This window comes from Periophthalmus magnuspinnatus, chromosome 5, assembly GCF_009829125.3.
Source record: "Periophthalmus magnuspinnatus isolate fPerMag1 chromosome 5, fPerMag1.2.pri, whole genome shotgun sequence".
NCBI lineage: Eukaryota > Metazoa > Chordata > Actinopteri > Gobiiformes > Gobiidae > Periophthalmus > Periophthalmus magnuspinnatus.
In genome coordinates, this window is record NC_047130.1 from 21,690,710 (window position 1) to 21,712,738 (window position 22,029).

A 22,029-nucleotide genomic window follows, 5' to 3' on the forward strand; every position below is an offset into this window, starting at 1 on the left:
AATGTGGATTGAACCATTTCATAAGTGGGGGTGAGTTTTTTACTCAGTTTCTTTCGTAAATTAACATTATCTTTATAATTAATAACACAGTGAGGTAACATGATAAATATGTAATATAAAGTATTAAAATGTTCTTATTTGGGTTTACAATTACCTAACTTTAGGAACAAATCAAATTAAATGTTGCACCCCTCTCCGCTTTGAGCAGAATGGTACATCCAGGAAGTGTGATCCACGGTTTGGAAAATACCGTAAACAAACGGTTCGTTGCTAACTGGACAGTCCCTTTCTGCGTTGTGACAGTCTTTTACAGCTTTAGATTATACTTAGTCTCTTCAATTTGTACAATATTTGCGTTGTCGTGACATACTAAGTCTATATTTCTATCCGGTTGTGGTGTTATTACCCGGTACCATGTCGGATTTCATTCTGTTAATCCTGATTCTTGTCCTTGTCGTGTGCATAATTCTGACGGTAGCGGCTTTTGTGTTGTACTCGGGTCTTTTGTCCGAAGTGGTGATAAAGACTGGACCACCTCCGATTAAAAATGTCACAATCGCGTACAAATTCAAGGAGGGACCGTACAAGGACTGTGGAGCAGCCTATACCGAGTCCTGCAGCATCGGACCCAAGCTGAGCAACATCGCGATCTTTTACGACGACCCTAAACAGGTAATTTACTCTTTGTTTTAAAGAAACCATTTTGATTTGACTTATTATATAACCGGGTGTAGCGTAACATTGAAGATATCTCTGCCTGTGGCTTTGACCAGGTCACAGAAGGGTCATATGAGCTTGAAATTGATCTTCTTATCTGATAATTATAGGTATTTATGTAGAAATCTTTTGCACACAAGGTTTAATCTGATTGTTGCACTAAATTAAATTTGATACCGGTTAAACGTAGCCTAAGTGACCAATTTGAAAGGCTTTTGGCTACAGATTTGTATAAAAGTTAATATAAATAAGCAAATCTTCTACTGTCAATGAAAATATCTACATCAAAATGACCCTAATTCCAAAGCTCAATCAATTTCTTATTTAATTAGGTCTTAAGTAATCTTGTAGTTGACATATTTAGTCTGTCAAGGTTTTTAAGTCAGATGCCCTTCCTCTTATAACTTGATCCATAAGTTCAAGTTTGTATACATCAGAGGTGCCCAAACTTTTTTTTTATCAAGGGCCACATCTCAAAACATATTCGAAGCGCAGGGCCACAGACCAGTGATCAATGCAGCATGGTGCTTTAACAACAGCTTTGACAGAGCTGCTGTGTAAGCGGCTAATAAGGCTTGAAACACATTCATTTTAGGTCTGTATCACACTGCAATGTGATGTTTGAGGTTATAGCGGTAAAAATAGTTTAATTTGCTGTGCTATGATCAATTGGGTCGGTTCAGCAGGAGGCTTGAGGGCCAATAAAAACTGGTCTGAGGGCCGCATTTGGCCCCCGGGCCTTAGTTTTGACATCTCTGGTATATATTACTGCATTTCTGTGCTGGTCTCAGTCAAAGGCCGTGTCTGGGAGTGTAACCTTGTTTGCATAAGAACATAGACCACATTGTCATTTAATACGCTATTCTCAGTCCGTATTGTTTGGTACGGTTTGTTCCCTTTTTTTTTCTTCTCTTGTTTTGAGCAGATCATGTTTTTGCACATTTTATAAGGTCCCACCAGGCAGCTATAGAGCATTGTCTGCACTTGTAAGACTGCTTACATAACAGTCAAAAGGATATCACTTTGGGATAATCACTGAAAGTTGTTGATTACCATAACACCCCTATGCTTTTCCTGTCCTGCTACTGTCCTCACACTGTATTTTACATTTAAGGCTATTGAGGCAATGGCGCTCTATTCAGGTGGGTGATATGCCAAAAGGTTTATACCTTGATTTTCTTGGAGTCAGATCATGATTTAGATTTGATCACAGTTCATGTATGGTACACCTAGTATCTTTAATATTGCCTTTCAGAGATAACGGTAGCTTAGTTGGTAGAGTGTTTGTCCACTGATCTGAAGGTTGGTGTTTTGAATCTGCTGTCAGATCCACTGACCCACAGGTTGTTGGTTCAATTCCAGCTCCCACAGATTAATACTGTTGTTTTGTCCTTAACCCACCTCGCCCCCAGTGTCTGTGTACACTGGTGTATGAATGTGTGTTTGAATGGGTGAGAGTTTCCTTGATGTAAAGTGCTTTGAATGTCTTGAAGTTGAAAAAGCGCTAAATAAAAATGTGACCATTTACCATTTAAAGTCATCTTCTTGCTCTGAGAGTTCATACGTCACTGATTGGTTAATTCCACATATCACTCACTCAGAAGGAGGTTGTCTAATGAGAAGAGTCTGTGTGTCTGTGTTTGATTATAAAGCGGCATTAAACAGAGAACCACACAATTACGATCTAATAATATCACCAAAAAGCCCCGCCCCGCCCTAATCGATCCTATCCAAAACACTATACAGTTTGGTGTAGCCTAATCTTTATTGATCCTCATGGGGAAATTCATCCTCTGAATTTGACCTGTTTATTAGGTCTTGAGCTAAGTTTGGTAAGGACCACATTAGCTTCATTAGCTGTGCTAAAAACGTCAGAATGAATGAACAGTGTAAACAGAAGTGTAGCTATGGAAATACCTTCATAACTATTGTAATTGTCATGACCTCAGTGCAGTTCTATTTTGGTTAATCTAGTTTAATAAAATATATATTGCACAATAATTGTTTTTACATGGACTTAATAAAAGTCAAATTGTATTGCTAAGACAGTATTATGCATGTTTCTGTGTTTTTTTAATGTGTTCGGTCTTAAGGAAAGTATTTTTGTTGAAACTGCCAGGAAGAAGTGTTATATTATAATTATAGGATGCTCTCTTCTGTGCATATGTCTAGACTGAATTTGAACCTTGAAGTGTTGGATCCTGTCAGCAGTCAGCTGATCTGTGCCACGTCGCTCTGTTGATATTTTTTTTTTGTAGTGTCTGCACTGAGTCACCGTCTGTTTCCACACATAGACATCATCTGCTGTGAACGGAGTGGACTAAACCTATTCAGCCTGAAACAGGACTGAACTGGGACTGAACCGGGACTGAACAAGGACTAAACCAGGTCTAAACCAGGTCTAACTGAAGTATTTAAGAAAAGTAAACCAGAAAAAAACAAGGAGTAATTGCAGAGGAAAACAGACCTGATTTAGGCATTTTACCTTTGGTTTGGTCAAAGATAATTCTAAACCAAGACATAATCTAAAAAGGACTAGCATTGAATCAGAACTCAACCAGGACCAAACCAGTCTGAAACATGATTAATATTGGTTTAAACATGACCTCAGTTTTAATCTGTCACCTTTGTCACTGTTACGTCATTACAAGGAATTAAACAGCTTTGTCACCATAATACAGGTATTTCTTCTCAAGAGGGAAGGATGGTGGTTGTGGCTCAGTATATCGTGTCCTTGTTCGTCATGGGCTGTGCTTTAGTCAACAAAAAGAGTTTACTCTGCACAGGTTTTAGTTATAGTCTCACAGGCAGTTTGTTAGTAACACTGTTTTTCTCCTACAGTTTTCTGCTTGGGACATCGCACAACATTATTTTATAGTATGAATTATGTGACTCAAACCTTATCTTAACTTGGGTCTGAAACTTCAGACAAATAGTGTAATGGCTGTAATGATCAGTGGTGGAACGAAACAAAGTAAAAGTAGTAAAGTATTGTACGTATTTATGCTTTACTGAAGTAGATTTTAAAGTGGATACGTTTTACTTTTACTTCACTACATTTGAGAGCAGTAATCTGTATTTTATACTCCACTACATTTTTTACCAGAACTGAAAAGTAAAAGTATTTTTTATTATTGTTTGAGACCTGCTGAAAAGGCTGAGGGGTTTATTTTTTAATGCATTTGTAGGTTATGCAAAGAAAAATATACAAATAAAAACATCTGGGAAAAAAATATCAATTCAATTGTTTCTGTTGAACAAAATTCAACACAAATCTTTATCAAAATCACTATAATTGAAGCTTTATTAGAGCTCAAAATCTGTGCAAAATACTTTTACTTTTTACTCTTTAAGTACATTTTTAAACAGGTTTTAATATTTTTACTTTAGCACATGAAAAAAAAGTACTTCCTTTATTTTTACTTGAGTATTTCTTTGCTCTGCTATCTGTACTTTTACTCAAGTAACAAAATCGAGTACTTCTTCCACTGATGATAATGGTTGTGACCTCCATTGGCTGTGCAAGTAGAAGGTCAAGTTAAGTGTAAGATAAAACCTTAGCGGATATGATGATTGACTAAGTAGTATTTTCAATCAATTTTACTGGTATTCCTGGCATTCAGATAGGCCTGTTACCATAATTACTATATCGCCTTGTCGTTCAATATATGAAAGATGCAGTATATTTTGAGGCTCAAAATTGATCATATGAACAGTTTCTTTGTAAATTGCAGAGATTTGGGGTATTTTTGTTGTAATACGATTAGATTTGAGCTGTAGAGGGTTGAAATAGTAACTTCTGTGGCTAATTATTGCTTCTTTCTGTTATTTATGTGTTGCACCTTATGACACTTAATGATACTGTCTATTTAAAAATGGTTTAATGGGATTATCTTGCATTATTCTTATTGTATCAGTGGCATAAAGTAGTTTCAGTATTATCGTTTATCACAGTATATCTCTGTAGCAATATATTGTTCTTCAAAATCTGTTATCATGACAGGCCTACATTCAAACACACATTTGTGTGATAAGTTGTGTGACAAGTAAATAAGTTAAACAGACTCTCAGCTGATTTGTCTGGATGGAGACCTACTTTTATTGATACAAATTAATTTACTGTGAACTACATTTACGAAGAGAACATTTTATACGTCTTATGTAATGCAGAGTGGACTGTGTAAATTACATCACAACAACCTTTTTCATCGCAGCATTTGGGCCATAAGGAAACAGTTAAAAGATTTCTAATGTAATCAGATCAGTTTTTTTTTTCAGTGACACATGTGAAACACCGGGCTCATTGGTCACTTATGATTTACAAATAAAATCAAATTTATCTGACTTCAGATTCTGCAGAAATCCACATGTTTTTCAGCCCAGTGTAATTTTTTTTCCTTTATTTTTTCTGGTACCGACACACCATGCATGTCCCTGATTGGCTAATCCACCTGTCAATCAAGCTCATTTGAAAACAGGGAGATTCAGCAGTTACCAAACTAGCACCTTTGTAAAGTATTGAAGAAGTCTGTATTCTGGATCAGAGGCAAGTGGAAAACTTGAATTTTAGTGAAAACCTGGCACATGACGATATTTTTTCATATCTGTATGGTCTACAGTGAATAGTGTATTACTAATTAATCTATCAACATTTATTTGCTTTTGTCTCTTATCTGCCAGTCACAGTTTGGACACACCCTCTCACCAGTGTGTGTTCTTTATGTTCACATTTGACAGATGTCTTGTCAGAGTCAAGAAATGCCAAATGTGCAAAGAAGTGATCAAAAAAGGGTGTCTAATAAAAAAAAGATGTCTTCCGTGACAATGTAATGAAAAAATATGACCAAACTTTGTAGTGTATCTATTTATGTCTATCTCTCTCTCTCATCTCTCATATTTCTCTCTCATATCTCTCCCTCTCTTATCTCTCATATTTCTCTCTCTCATACCGCTCCCTCTCTCATCTCTCTCGTATTTCTCTCTCATACCTCTCTCTGATATCTCTCCTTCTCTCATATTTCTCTCATACCTCTCTCATATCTCTCCTTCTTTCATCTCTCTCTCAGATCTCTCCCTCTCTCATCTCTCATATTTCTCTCATATCTCTCTCTCATATCTCTCCCTCTCTCATATTTCTCTCATACCTCTCTCTCATATCTCTCCTCTCATCTCTCTCATATTTCTCTAATATCTCTCTCATATATCTCCTTCTTTCATCTCTCTATCTCATCTCTGTCATATTTCTCTCTCATATTTCTCTCTCATCTCTCTCATATATATTTCTCTGTCATATCTCTCTCTCTCATCTCTCATATCTCTCTCTTTCTCTCTCATATATATATATAATCTCTTATATATATGCCTGTCTGTCTGTTTGTCTGTCTCATATATCCTAATATACATTTTGGTGAGAGCTTGTTATTCCTCGTTACATCATATTTCTCGCAGGTGTCTCAAAAGTTGAACTCCTGACCTCATCACTAGTTTAATAAGTCTATAAGTGAATAGTACTTGAGTGTGTCCAGTGTTACTGTAGTGCTGGAGTTTGGTTGGTCTGATCCCTGACTGCGCTGCTCTGTGGAAAAGTTATGGTAAGTATAATTGAGCTTGTTCAAACTTTCCTGCTGACTCTGTACTTTCACAGTCCTATCATTAGCACACACTGTTAGCTGGCTCCTCATGACCACTAATGACCAAAGTTTCTTAATAATTAAAAGATCGTATATGTGGTAACTTTACTGTGTACATTTGGATTTGGAGAGAGGATTATTTCATTTTACTTATTCAATATTTGTTTTGTTCCTGTAGCAGCTGTTGGACCATGCATAATAAGGCACCTGATAATGACTACAGACCAGCGCAGACTTACAGCAATATAACAAATAATCTGCTCTATAGGAACATTTTTTCAACAGCCTTGTTTACAGACTTGTTTACAAAATAATGTAATTTATTTTTACTTTTTGTGTACAGTATATGTGCACTTTCTTTCCTATTTCTTAACCACTTTGACAGTTTTCATATTGCAAATAATTCATTTAGGCCTAGTTATAAATTGCCTTCAGATAGTTCAGTACGTTTAGGATATTTAGAATTTATAACAGTTTATAGTAACTTTAAATGATGAATACAGTTGAAGCATAAACAAGTTCCTGAAGGGCCCACATTATGCTATTTTTTGATCTATGTTCTATTGTTGTTTCCTCATCAAAAACATACACACAGTTGGGTTTTGTTTCATCCATCCATTTTCTTCCCCTTTTTCTGGAGCGAGGTTGTGGAGGCAGCAGTCTGAGCAGACTTCCCCCTCCACAAACACTTCCTCCAGCTCTTCCGGGGGCTGTACTCTGAGCTCCACACCCTCCATCTCTATGGGAGCGCCCAGCCACACTGCAGAGGAAACTCATTTTGACTGATTGAATCTCTCAATCTTGTCCTGTTGGTCATTACCCAGAGCTCATGACCATAGGTGAGGGTAGGAACGTCGACTGAGCAGTAAATCGAGAGCCTTTCAACTGAGCTCCTTCTTCACCACGACAATTCAACACAGCGACGGCATCACTGCTGAATTAGCGGAATAAGATATCTGCTTCAGCCACATATCGAATCTAATATAAAAATTGTTGTCAAAAGATTATTTCCTGACAGTAGGTGGCCCAGAAAACCCCATAATGTTTGAACTTTTATTTATACAAAGCTGTTCTGTGGTTACTTGATAGAACAGATCCAAATGTGTTATATAGTTGCTATTTATCTGTCTTACTTTATTTTTTGTTAAAAGGAAATAAAGGCAGTTTTCAGTCTCTGCCCTGGTATCAGTTTATATCGGGTATCAGCAGTTAAAGCTATAGTATCGAAATCAATATCAGAACTGAAAAAACTGGATCTCCAAATTATAAACTTAATTTAAAACCATCAAACTTTTTCCCCTGCCCAATTTGAGATGTTTGCTGTACTCTGCTGTCCACTAGATGTCACTGTAAGCATTTGAAATAAACAAAACAATCTTTCTCAAAGCCACCAAAAGGCAATGAATACACTTACTCTACATTTAAGTTACTTTTAACATATCTTTTTTGCAGTTTTACAGTTTGTGCTACCAATAATGCCTATTACTGTTGCGACGGCCATGAAAGTGCAGACAGTCCAATGAGGGGCGAGTTATAGAACTGATTAGTGGTGCGTTTCTGCTTATGTTAAATGCTTAAGTGTCTGATGTTGAGTTCATTCATGCATGGATTTGTGTGTGCGTGTGCATGTGTGTGTGTGTGTGCACTCTATAATTGCCATAACTTATTACCCCTAAACCTCTGGGAGCGAGTTAAGCAGTTTGGGCCCTGGGGGATCAGAGGCAGCAGACTGGACAGAGAGAGACTTTGACTTCAGATAGTTTAAGCAGTTTTATTAAGTCTATTTAAGTTATATTAAAAAGCTTGTTGTGTTTATGTAATACTATGTTGGCACAGAGAATCCTTCCTTTTTGAAGCAGTAACAATAAAAGTGTACCTTTGTTTTAATACAAATTTATTGTGATTTTAGATGTGGATGAAAATGTGACTATGGGAGATCAGGGTGTGCAGAAATATCCAAATGCTGATATATAATAATGCTTTAATTTGAGGACATAGTATCAATATCATGAACTTCTGTATCGTTATATATCTCCAAGATTTTTTTATATTTATTTTACCAAATTATTTAGGTAACAGTGCAAATTATGTTGCTTGTTTAGAGGAAGGGAACTTGTTTTTTGTTTTTTTTCATATGAACTTTGCACAGGTAGTGGTTTAAAAGACTTTTCGTATCACAGCCGTGTTTTGGTTATTGTGTTGTGAGTCTTTCGAGCTGTTAAAGTGCACATGTCCCTTTGTAAATGTTGTGCTCATATAAGCTCTGGATGAATCAGCCATGACCAATGCTACAGTCTGATGTGTCCTTCTGAACAAAATACACTTTATGTTCATGAATCTTCAGTAAATGGAAGATAAATGCACCATGATTTATTTATTTATTGAAAATGGGCTGGATCATTAAGGGGCCGAAAGCCTTTATTTATATATTTTTTTATTGAACCGTATCCTATCGATATGAAGTATATTGTATTGGATTATATCGAATGAAAAGTGGCATCGTATGGGCACCTTGTTATTGACACCAGCCCTAATGGGGGAACTCCATCATCTCCAATCTTCATGGGAAACACTCCTCTGATGTTTTTATATAAATATTTGAAGTTACCAAAATACTGTTTTTGTTTTCATGACTTTTTGAATTGTGAGTTTTGTTATTTCATTTTTGTTGTGGATTTTGCTTTAGGCTCTCCACAGGCGTCAAAAAAAAAATAAAAAAAAATGCACATTTTGAATTTTCGATCACAAATAGCTCCAAAGGAAACAAAAAGAATATTGTCTCTTTACTTGAATAATTAATATTTTGAAATTTGCATGTGTCTGCTCTCCTTTCTCTCTTTCTCCTTTTTTATCTGTTTCTTCCTTTCTTTCCCTCCTTCCCTCCCTCCCTTGTTTTCCTCTTCTCTTCTCCCGCCTCTTTCTCTACACTCTTTTGCACTCATTTCCTCTTTCTCTTTCGTCATCGCTTTCTCTGCCCAGTGCCCACTCCTCCCTCTCTCGCTGTCTCTCTTCTCTCTCTCCTATCTTTCTTTTACCTCTTCTCTCTTCCTCTCCACCTTGCTCTCCCATCTCTCCTGCCCGTCTTTCTCCCTCCCATCTCCTTTTAACCCCCTCTCCTTCCTTCTCTCTCTCCCCTCTCTTTTTCTCCTTCCCTACCTCCCCCTTTCTTCTCCCTTCACCCCTTCTCTCCTCTCTTCCCTTTTATCCCCCTGCACCCACTCCCCTTCTTTCTCTCTTTCCCTCTTTCCTTCCTTTTACCCCCTGCTTTTCTCTTTTCTTTATACCACCCAACCACTTTCCTTGCTCTCCCTCCTTTCTTTCTCACCCCTCTCTCCTCTCTTTTCTCCCCACCCTTCCTCCCACTTTCCCTGCTTCCTCTTTTCCCTCCTTTTGCCCCCCACTCTCTCCTCTCTTCACTTTTATACCCCCCTCCCGCCCACTCGTCTCTTTCTCCCTCCCTCTTCCTTCTTTCCCCCCAGTCCCTTTCTATTCTCTCTTCTCTTTCTCTCCTTCCTCTTCTCCTTTATAGCCAATACCCACTGATCTCTCTCTCTCTCTTCAGCCTCCCTCACCCTCCTTCTCTCCGTCGTCCTCTCTTTCGTTCAGGGCGCGGGCCGTGCGTGGAACTGCATCGGAAGCGGGCGTAAATTGGCAGAGGAGTGACTCACCTTGAGCTTCGATTCATCAATCAGAATTTCAGATCAGAGCCAGAGACACCGCGCGCACCCAAATTTATATTAGCATTTCTGTTGCCGCTCGACTCCCTCCTACAAACATTAAACCACATATAAAATGAGAAATAAATACTCTCAAGTCTGCTCCCATAGGTCTTCAAGCCAATATTGCGCAAGATGGTGGACATGGTTTGCCTATATAGTAAAGTACCCCATTAATATTTATAGACAGTGAGCAAATCCCGCGAATGAGACTCCAGACAGGATCCAATCAGGTGAAAAATGTTGACGGCTTTTTTATGCTCCCCGCTGCTATTTTTAGGCAGCGTAAGGATTCGTATAAATATGTAGGATTGTGTTAAGGTGTTAAGCCTATAGAAGGGCCATATGTCAGCAAAACAGGATGTGGGAGGATAGCTGAGGTATTGTATTGGTTTGGATGTGTAGGTGCAGTTTATAACTCTGCAACTAAAGTCAGTGAATCGAATATGTTTAAGTGGCACAGAGGTAGCTGCTAATTGTATTAAACTGCAATTATATAGTTGTTAACACAGTAGCTCAGTTGGTAAAGCGTTTGTCCACTGGCAGTGCGATGAATGCTGTTGTTGTGTCCTTGGGCAAGACACTTAACCCATCTTGTCCACAGTGTCTGAGTACACTTTGTTAAAAAAAAAACAATTGACCATTAACCAAATCTTCACTCTTATTATTATTTTTTTAATTCTGAATTTTGACATACTACAACAACTACACTCTTGGACCAAATGTAATGTGAAAGATGGATGTTCCACAGTACTGCATTAAAATGATCTCCATGGAGACAATCAGTTGACCCCCTAGGCCAGGGCTGCTCAAACTACGGCCCAGGGGCTAAATGCGGCCCTCAGACCATTTTTTGTTGGCCCTCACGCCTCCTCTTAAACTGGACCAATTGATCAGGAAGTATTTTTTTTACTACAAATGAAAGATATTCTACTTCTATAACCTGAATAACGTCACACTGCATTGTGACACAGACCTAAAAACAATCTTCTTATTAAAGGTACAATGTCTCTGTCAAACCTGTGTTAAATGCACCATTTGACTCCCTGTATCGACACTGGTCTGTGGCCCTCTGCTTCAAATATGTTTCAGTTTGGACACCCCTGCCCTAGGCCAAGTTCCAGCTTTCAGGTCAGATCTTTAGAGAAAGGACCCTGCTCACAGTAAGAATGCATGTTTTTCAAGGTATTTTTCGCAATAACTTGATAACTTGAATGCCATACTATCGGACATTACAGGCAAAACACATCTCCATGGAGACGAGCAGGTGGCAGACCCCCACCAAAAAAAGTTACATAGTGTTACTAGTTTGTCAATCCTTTATTCCCGTGTATTACATTTTTGCCTTGCGTACACCATAAACAACCTCTCATTGACTCTCATTGCCCCATAGGCTTATGGGTAATTAATGGGCTGCCCTGGTTCTCTCAGGATATCCATAATGTTTCTCCATAATGTCAGCCAAATTATTACATGGAAGTCTGCGCCCTACGCCAGACAAATGACTTGGTCCTCCAAAAACAGAAATAAGCTAACAGACTCAGGTTTATGCTGCGTTTGTTATGTTACTGCACAAAAATACAGATTTGAAACTGTAGCTCGTAAGGCTATTCAGTGTTCATTTGTTAGCCTGCACATTTTCCCCCCGCTAGTTTGTTAGCTGGAGTTTGTAGACCATTTTCAGTCACGATCTTTCCAGGAGGATTGATGATGGGAAATCCCAATTAGAAACGTGAAATTAACCAAATTTTTATCAAGATTGATATTCAGATATGTGACCAGCTTGAGTCTTTTAATAGAGACGTCTGCAGCTAATTCTCAGTCAGTAAAAAGTAGTAGTTTGGAGTTCAGACTAGTGTTGTCACGACATTAAAATTTCAAACTTGATTTAGATTTTGAGGGAATAGGCTCAATACTCAATAGTGATTCCGATACCACAATGATAATGAACAACACTCTTTATTTAGACAGTAGAATGTGATTTTCCACCTTAAATAATAGTACTTTTTTGTTATTTTATCATGTGTTGTTGTATCCGTGTAATCCTTCAGTCGTTCTGGGAGGTTCCATAGTGGTCCATCGGGCGTCTGTGCGGTCTTATACCTGTTCTGATACAGTACTGACAGCTCAGTTGGTAGAGTTTGTCCACTAATCTGAACATTGGAGCTCAACATAAACATCATTGGTAGAGCAGTCAGATCCAGTGAGCCACAGATTGTTGGCGCGGTTCCAGGTCCCACATTTGAAAGCTGTTTTTGTGTCCTTGGGCAAGACACACAACCCACCTCGCCTCATGTGTCTGCGTCCACAGGTGTATGAATGTGTGTGTGAATGGCTGAGAGTTCCTTGATGTAAAGTGCTTTGTTTGCCTTGAAGGTGGAAAAGCGCTATCTAAAAATGTGACCATTTAACACTTTGCCATTTATCAAATATCAATCAATATCTTAATATAAAAATCTCATCTAGATTTCGCCACCGTGAGACGCTCCATTCATATTTCGCATTAATGAAACTGTGTGCGTGCTAACAATGCTAACTCCAAAGTGCCTCTAGACCGCGCACTGAACCTGCTCACAGCTACAGGAAGCCCCTCCTTACCGATGATTAAACGCGGCAGAGTTCCCATGATGCCGAGCGTAATTACCCGTCGAATTTGGAGAGGAGCCTGGAGGGAGGCAGCAGGCGGCCCGTTTGAAGGGGGAAGAAATCTAACTGTATAAGAAAACAACGGGTCTAGGTCTAAATCCAAAATGTGATCACGACTTCAGGATTATAATCTGATGGTGACAAACATACAGCCTTGCATACCCCATACAAAGAGCATTTGAAGTTTGTTTTTTTATTTCTTTTTTTCTTTAGCTTAAAAAAGACAACATAAAACAATAACAAACAAATGCATAAAAAAAAAACTGCAAGTCACCAATATAATTTTTCACCGTCACCATTTCCTTCCATTTATTCATCTTTTTACTATTATCTTAATTCAATTCAATTCAATTCATTTATTTTTGTAACGCCCAAAATCACAACAACAGTTGTCTCGAAGGGCGTTCATGTTTTGGTTGATGGGGGAAACCGGAGTACCCGGAGGAAACCCATCCAGACACGGGGAGAAACATGAAAAACTCCACACAGAAAGGCCTGGTGACCCGGGGATCGAACCAACCTTCTTGCTGTGAGACATGAGTGATGGCACTCAGTCACCGTGCCGCCAAGACACAAAAAACAAAACAACAGGAAGAATCAGACACAACAAGAAAAATCAGACACAACAGGAAAAATCAGACAACATAAGAAATCGGCCAGGAGACCAGACGAGGAGGAGGAGAGCCGGGCGAGGAGGAGGAGAGCCAGGCAAGGAGGAGATCCAACTGTCATCGGGGCATCTGAAAGAGATACACTCCACAGGGGGAGTGGGACAGGGGACAACATGTGAATAGCATTGCTGATGAGAAAATAGGGCAAAGTAGAGGATAGTGCTCAGGTTGCCATACTTCCCCCAGCTAGTTACTCCTACTGCAGCTTATCTTATCCCGGGTTTTAATAACCCTAACTCCCTCACTAAGTAACCTGGTCATACGCTATACCGAAGAGGAAGGTTTTAAGCCTGGTCTTAAATACAGAGACTGTGGGGGCCTGTTTAACATCAGCAGGGAGTTGATTCCATAGCACAGGAGCTTGGTAACTGAATGCTCTCCCTCCCACTGTACTTTTGGACACTCTAGGAACCACTAATAGTCCTGCATTCTGAGAGCGGAGTGCTCTGTTTGGCTGGTACGGGACAATAGCATCTTGCAGATAGGATGGGGCCATACCGTTTAGGGCTTTGTATGTCAGGAGGAGGACTTTGAATTTGATTCTAAGCTCGACAGGAAGCCAGTGCAGATATTTTAGTACAGGACTGATGTGGTCTCTTCTTTTAGTTCCTGTTAGGACTCTGGCCGCTGCATTTTGGACCAACTGGAGGCTCCTTATAGTACTTTTGGGGCAGGCGGCGAGCAGAGAATTACAGTAATCAAGTCTGGAAGTAACAAATGCATGGATGAGTTTTTCAGCATCGTTTTTAGGTAAAATATTTCTAATTTTAGTTATATTTCGCAGGTGAAAGTATGCGGTTTTACAAGCTAGGTTTATATGGGCTGTGAATGAGAGATTTTGATCAAATAGGACTCCAAGATTTTTTACAGTAGGGCTAGAAGCTATATTCACATTGTCGAGTGAGATTATCTGGTCTGACAGAGAATCTCTTTGACCTTTGGGACCAACGACAATAACCTCTGTTTTTTCAGGATTTAAGAGCAGGTAATTCAAGGTCATCCAGGTTTTGATGTCCTTCACACAGGCACTGAGTTTATCTATTTGATCAGTCTGATTTGGTTTCATTGATAAGTACAGCTGAGTGTCATCAGCGTAGCAGTGAAAATTAATGCCATGTTTTCTGATAATGTTACCCAATGGCAACATATACAGAGTAAATAGGATTGGACCAAGCACAGATCCTTGTGGAACACCACAGGTGTTAATGCATGTACTATTATAATTTTAAAGATAATTTTTCCTAGTTAAAAAATTCTGAATGATTGTATTTCCTTATTACAGTATCTAGATAATATTTAGATGTCTGACTTATTTATTTTAATTGTATTTATTCATATGGAGTTTGGAAGTTTGGAAACTGCCGATCAGTAACGATAGTAACTGTTTACCTCACAATTGTCTTCAAACATTTATATTCATTTTCCAATTCTGTCTGTGTCTGTCTCTTAACTGTTACTATTTTTGTCTTGTCTCTTTATGCTCCTGGATCATGTGACACGCAAACAGTTGGACAATTCGCAATCGCAATTTGTAAATCACAAAGACAGCGATTATTTATTTGACGTAATTTCCTCTGCAAACAATTTAGTTTCGTATTGTGCGCAAAACTGAACTTTAATTTGACGTGTTGTGTTCAGCAGTTCATTTTGATTCTTCTCTCAAATGTTAATGCACCTGGATGTGATTAAAATACAAACTTACTTCTGTCCAGTGAGGTTCATCTGATCTTCTATTCATTTATTTTAATAGATTCATTTTTGCGACCAAGGTTTAGTTTCGTTTGTTTTCATACTTGACAGTTTCGCCTGCTCACTAGCACTCTTCCTCGGAGTTTTGCCGCTGTCTTCCTACCTGCGATACTGTCCTGAGGAAGTCGGCGCTGTCTGTAGATGGCGCTGTCGTCCTGTCTCCAGTAGGAAGACAAAATCAGCTGACCGGACTCAGCAACATCATGTGACCGCTCCGAGGAAGACCGCTAGTGAGCAAATGAAACTGTCAGGTATGAAAACAAACTAAGTCTTGATCTGGAAAAGAATCTATTAAAACTGAGCGGAATCCTATGAATCCTAAATCTAACATTAATTACATTGCGTTTCAGATAAAGTGGAATTTGAATGAGATTTTGATGCAATAAATAACTACTAATTACAGTTAAATTAATTTTATCGTATACTTTTGATATCACTGTTGTACTTTTTCTAACGCCGTCTCAGCTTCTCAAAAAGTGTAACTCTTTTTTTTTACATTTGGCCAAAAAATAGGTGAAGATTTCCACTCGTCTGCATTATTTTATTTCTTATCCCATCCCTAAACTGTACCAATAATAGTGCCGGTGACAAAAGTAGGTTTATAACGACGATGGCCTCTGTAATATTGTCCTGTCTGTTTAAACACAGATCACTCCGAGTTTCCTCTCTTGTCGTCTTTTACATTGTGTTGATAATTGGCTGCGTCTGACCCACATATGGCAGAACGCCGAGGCTCCTCATTAATACCCAGATCGTGACCACAGATTGTAGTTAATATTCCGCGTGTGTGAACGGGATCAGTGAGTCCACCTGTTTGTCGTCGTAATGTTATGGCTAATCAATATGCCAGTGATCATGCATCCCAATGAGCCTCCCGTGACGCTCTCCTACACTAAACGTATATTAACTGTATGATAATGAAGGAGAAAGAAAAACATATTAACTGCATGATAATGAAGGAGATTGTTTTCGCTTTAACTGGTATGTTCCACAGTATGACATTAAAGGACCTGTGCTACGCTATTCTCTGATTTGTGTTCTAATGTCGTTTCCTCGTTAAAAACATACCTGGTGTTTTGTTTTCTTTCATTCTCATACGCTTAATACGCAAATCCTGCATATTTGAGTTCTTCTCTCAAAAGGAAAACACTCTGTTCCACCTTGTGATGTCACGTGGTAATACAGGAAGTGCTCAGTGTCTTGAGGTAAAGTGCGTTGATACTGTACATTTTCTTTACACACCTAATGATCCAACCCAGTGATGAAGTAATATCAAAACCTCTTCTTTTTAAAGTACAAGATTGAAACGTTTTTGGTAAATCCTGATCATTAAGTCTTTCCAATCCTGTTTCAGTTAACTGTTTTATCTGATTAAAGCCTTCTTCCATTATGAGAACATACTAATTGCATATTAAATTAAAAAGTAAGACGTTTTAGCTCTGCCACACTTCCCCGTGTCCTTGTTGTCACTCTCACAAACTCTTTCAAACTGAATGGCCTGCTCTCGTCTCATTTGGCTGCACATTTTGTTGATTGGAGCGTTTGAAGTTGCGTTTTAATGAGGCAGTGGGTAGTTTTTGGTTTGGAGGATATTGCACTCTCATTATTATCAAGTGTTTCAGATTAACTTCAGAAATGACCATCATATCGCCCTCTCTATTCTGGCAAAAAGCGTGATTGCAATTATTCCGAAAAATACGGTTAAATACGTCATTATTCCTCGCTAACCTTATGCATTCAGAGCATTGTAATTATTCACCACAATGAGTTTATAAGTGTGTTTTATAACTCACAGAGACCAGAGTTTTGCTGTGATGGTAAAGCCAACAACAACCATACTAACTACCGTAAATTTCGGACTACAGAGCGCACCTTGATATAAGCCGCACCAGCTAAATTTGAAGAGAAAATCAATTTTGTACATATATAAGCCGCACCTGAATAAAAGCCGCAGGTTTTCATATTGTAACATGAGATATTTACACAGAAAGACGGTGCACCGACACGCTTTTTTTTAAACTGTGCCTGAAAATTGGCACCAACACGACATCAACACGGGATGAACACATCTGCAGGTTTAGAAAATAAAGCTGCACCAACACGGAAAATCTGCTTTTATTTCCTCTGAAAACTTTTGTCGTCTTTTTACATTGACCAAGTTGGATTCATTGATGTCGAGCTTACGTGCAGTGGCTCTATTTCAGGGGTCGGCAACTCGCGGCTCCGGAGCCGCATGCGCCTCTTTCCGCCTCATACTGCGGCTCTGCGTGGCTTGGGAACTGACACAGACACAGCTCACAGTCCTGCGTAAAGAGCCCTGATTTTCAGACGTTGTGCGCACAGGGGTCAGGAGCAACTTTGGCCCGTCCCTAATGACACACTAATAAGCTCGTCCGTAGATGTATCATGAAAATCCTGCTGGAAATCGCCACAGAAATCTATTTGATGTAGTAGCAAGTATATTATCTGCTCTTGTCTCCGCGGTGACGTATCACGTATAACACATCAGACACGACGCATTAAAGTAGAGCCACAAGCGAGTGAAAATGAGCCAAAACAAAAGTCTTTGGAGATCTTTTTAACAAAGGGGAAAAGGACAACTGAGGAGCCAGAAGAAGAGACTACGACCTCCAAGAAAAAGAAAGATAAATTTAACAGACAATGCCTACTTAAAATCTGGGTTTGTCGCTACAGGTGACTCACGCACAGAGTCCGCTCTGCGTAACATACGGGAAAAGCAAATAAGGCAATGAAACCTTCAAAACTGCTTTGGCACATGGAGAATAAGCACCTGGGATTAAACGATACGCTACGAGTTTTTTTGTTGTTGTTTTTTTAAAGAAACTGCGGAGTAGAGTAGACATAATCACATAATCAGCGCGATGCATGATGCAGCGGTTTGGTGAGTTGTATTTTTTTAATGCACTTAAGTTGTTTTTGCCATTTTTATCTGCCACGTGTAGAAGGCTTGTCCGTGAAAGTAAAACCTACATTATTCCGTTACATTATTGTTATTATACAGTGTTATCTTCATTTTAGATGTCAAAAAGTATTTGCGGCTCCCAGTGTTTTATTTTATGTGGAAAGTGGGTCCAAATGGCTCTTTGCGTGCGTGTTAAAGGCCGACCCCTGCTCTGCTTCCTTTCTGTTTCTTTATCTTAAAAACGGCATCATATCCATTTCATGATGCGCAAAATGATCGTTCAAAATCAAAACTAGTGAATTCTTCAGAGCAGAATCTTTCCCCACGTCTGTCTCACTTTTACGTTTACAGCTAGAGAGCGCCCCCCAGGGTCCGTTATCCAGTAAAATTCCATATATAAGCCGCACTGCTGTAAAAGCCGCAGGGTTCAAAGCGTGGAAAAAAAGTAGCGGCTTATAATCCGAAATTTACGGTACGCACTTCCTGATTATTGGAAAATACAAAGCACACTTATTTTAACCTCAAGAGCTGCTATGTTCTGGGGCAAGACAAATGTTGCTCAAATACATGCAAAAACTGTGTATTGTAGCTTTAAGAAGACACTGTTTACTTGCAGCCTACGTCTGTATTCTTCTGTGTGTGATGTGCATAGTTATTGCGACTTTAAAGTGCAGTTTGTGTTGCCAGATGGAGATATTGCATAGTTTTGAGAGCTTCTTCTACTCCCACATCGCGTTCCCTTTTAGTTTTCTAATCGATGCACAACCGCGGCTTGTCGACTAAGAATGTATTTAGTCGGCTAAAGCCCCAGAATGGACCTCAGCGAGTCCCAACGTGTTTAGCGTTTTGTCAATTTTTCATGATGTCCTGTTTAAAGCTGGGATACCATATTGTGGAACATTGCAGGCAAAGCAGTACCACCTCTATGGAGACAAGGTGGCAGACTCTCCAGCAGGAAAGTTACATAATGCACGTTTCATTTAAAATCCAAATATCAGTTAATCACATATTTCAATCAGCATATTTGGATACAATTTGTCTTCAGGGGTGTCTAAACGTTTCTCATTAGGAACCACATATAAAGACACAGACAAAGCTGAGGGCCGATTAAGGGCCATAGACTGGTCATCAATACAGTGAATACTTCAAATCTGTGATATTATTACAAGTTAGACTGAACCTCTAGACCTTTATTCATGCTTACATCCTCAATGGGACACATTAAGCATTTGATATGGGCAGTAAGTAAATTTTCAGAAATGTACAGTAAAAAGTACTGTTTAAGATGACATGGGCCAATTCACCTGGAAGCTTGAGGGCCAAGAAAAATTGGACTGAGAGCCGCATTTGGTCCCCGGGCCACAGTTTGGGCATGTCGGTTGTATCTGCTAGATAGTTATACTCTATGACACCTGTGGATCATTATGTTATAATTTGAAGATTTTTGAGTCAAATCCTTTGTGTATCACCGATTAAGAAAATAAAGCTGGAGAATGGAGTAAGTACAGAGCAGTGGGTGTGTATTGGTGGCAGTGAAAACGGGGATTCATCTGCAATACATTATGCCGTCTTGAAAATAAGTGGTTAAAGATTGCTCAAACACACAAATCACTCCAAAAACAACTTCGAAAGGGTAGATGAGAAGAGGAAACAACTATAATATGGTTGAAAGCTCTGAAAAGTCGATTTTGCAGAATACGTCTGGTTTAAGAAAGTAAATATCAAGTCTTTTCAATCTGCACTCCTATCAAAGTATCAAAGTATGTTATTAAAATTCAAAAAGCAGGGTTGGTGCATCTATACATTTATTCTATAGAGTGTGTTGTTCTCATTTTGCTTCAGATGCCCTGTCTATTCTCCTCCAGTCTGTAGTGCTACATGAGCGTGAACAGAGATGAGGGGAGATTATGTGAGTCTAATGAAGAATTACCTCCATCAGTGGGCGTCTGTGTTTTACTGTGTCAGACCCCCCTCCTTTCCGCCACAAAGACGCCTTGGTCACGTCGAACCGGCACGAAATAATTGCATCTGAAATGAGTTTCTCTTCAACCGGTCCTTTGAGAAGTGAGTCACAGACGTGTGTAGAGGAATCGGAAATATTTGGGGTTTAATGAGATTCAGATATTGGAAATGTTATGATCTGTAAGTCAACAACAAACTGTGTGGTGTCTGTGGAGGAATTTATGTCCAAATTTGGGACGGAACATCACCAAGGAAAACCTGAAGGCGGTACTGTTCAAAATGACTGAAACAAGTTGAGCAATTAATCATAACTAATTGGTTATTAAAATGAAAATCAAGAGAAGATGTTTTATCGCACTGAGCAGTTAAATAAAAATGACACGGGAAATGTGTTTATGATTAAAAAGTAAGTATCAAGATGCCCTCAAACGGCATCAAATTTATTTAAAACAACTTAAACTTAAATGTCAAACTGTTGAGACTGTGAGCACTTGCAAATATCTCGAAACTGTCATAGATTTGAAACTTACCTTTGAGCCCAATTGTGAAGCGCTGTGCAAAAAGAGCCACCAGCGCTTGTTTAGCTTAAAGATACTGCTGTCCTTCCACATTGACAAACCTGGTTAACCATGCTTTATCGTTGTTTTATTGACTCTCTTTTATCCTTTTTCCTTCTTTCATGGTTTGGTAACTTGTCTCTTAAAAGCAGAAACCGTCTGAATCAGGTGGTAAAACGGACAAGCAAGTCGATCGGAGAGTCTCAGCTTCATCCTGCGTCTCTCTTTACTCGAGGCAGGTACGGAGGCTGACAGATGACATTTCAAAAGACCACTCCTATCCTCTTAATAATGAGATCCGACTGATGGAGATTTAAACCTCTCTGTAAAACCAAGCGATCCAGCAGCCATAAGTGCCCTGAACAAGTGATGTCAGTATATTTATCTTATTTAACGCGCCTTTGACTATGTGACACACTGTTGTCACTTTTCCAGGTGAAGATGAGTATATGTGAATGAATGAGCTGACTCACTGCCAAGCAAAACAAAATTTACCTGATGGTACCAATAAAGCAACATCGAACCTTGAACCTATTCACTGACCTTTTGCAAAAAACTTAAAAAACAACAACTAACTTCCATGGGATAATTTGGATAATTGTACTCTCTTGCAACCAATCAATGATTTCAATGCCAAGGAGAAATTACTGTTCTCAATTCAAACTTGTTTTGTTTTTCAGTATAATCTGTCTATCCTAGTAGAGTGCAGTGGAGATGTGTGGTGATGTGGGAGGACAGTTCTGTATATATATGACAGGTGTTTTGATAGGGATTGTTTAACTTCGCTGGGTGGAGAACTGATAATGTCTTGTGAGAAAAAATTATGTTACTGACCCAATCGCCACATAATCCCACAGGAGAAGCCATATGTCAGTGTAGAGACTCTGAGAGAAGGAAATATCAAGGTATAGAGTTATGTTGGCTTCTTATAATATATTTCAGAAGTAAGCATGGCACGATATTTACTACATCAACTTATCGTTCAGTTTATGTTGGATGGAACAATCATTTTTGCACGTTAATATTTATCGTGGGTACTTTTTCTTACTACCTGTATTGGAAAAGAAATGTGTTATTTTTCTGCACTAGATTGAATTTGAGTTGTACAGGGTTGAATAAATAACTTCTATGACTCATTACAGACACAAAATTACTACTAAAGTGTTTCAGTCTACTACGTTATATAATATCTTTACAGTTGTTTTGGGGGCTAATCTTGCTTTAGCGTTATTTTGTCAGTGGCATAAATTTGTTTTAATATTATCTTTTATCATCTATATTTTCTTCAGCAATATATCGCACTTCAAAATTGATATCAGAACAGATAACTTTAATTTTCTGTTAAGGTAATATGCACCTACAGTGTACATTGCTGTCTATAAAATTGAAAGTTTGTTGTACAACATTTGTGATATATTTTTACCACAGGAGTCTATGTGGACTGGTCACAAATGCATA

General features: G+C 38.8%; 1 protein-coding gene across 1 annotated transcript in view; it reads left to right on the forward strand.

Annotated features, from left to right (window-relative positions):
• The first annotated feature begins 258 nt into the window (after positions 1-258).
• tex264a (testis expressed 264, ER-phagy receptor a) overlaps positions 259-22,029 on the forward strand; it is a 123,160-nt gene continuing 101,389 nt past the window's right edge. Inside the window, exon 1 of the mRNA XM_033965922.2 lies at positions 259-672. Coding sequence (XP_033821813.1) covers positions 415-672 — 258 coding nt within the window. The 5' untranslated portion in view covers positions 259-414. The remainder of the gene's footprint in view (positions 673-22,029) is intronic.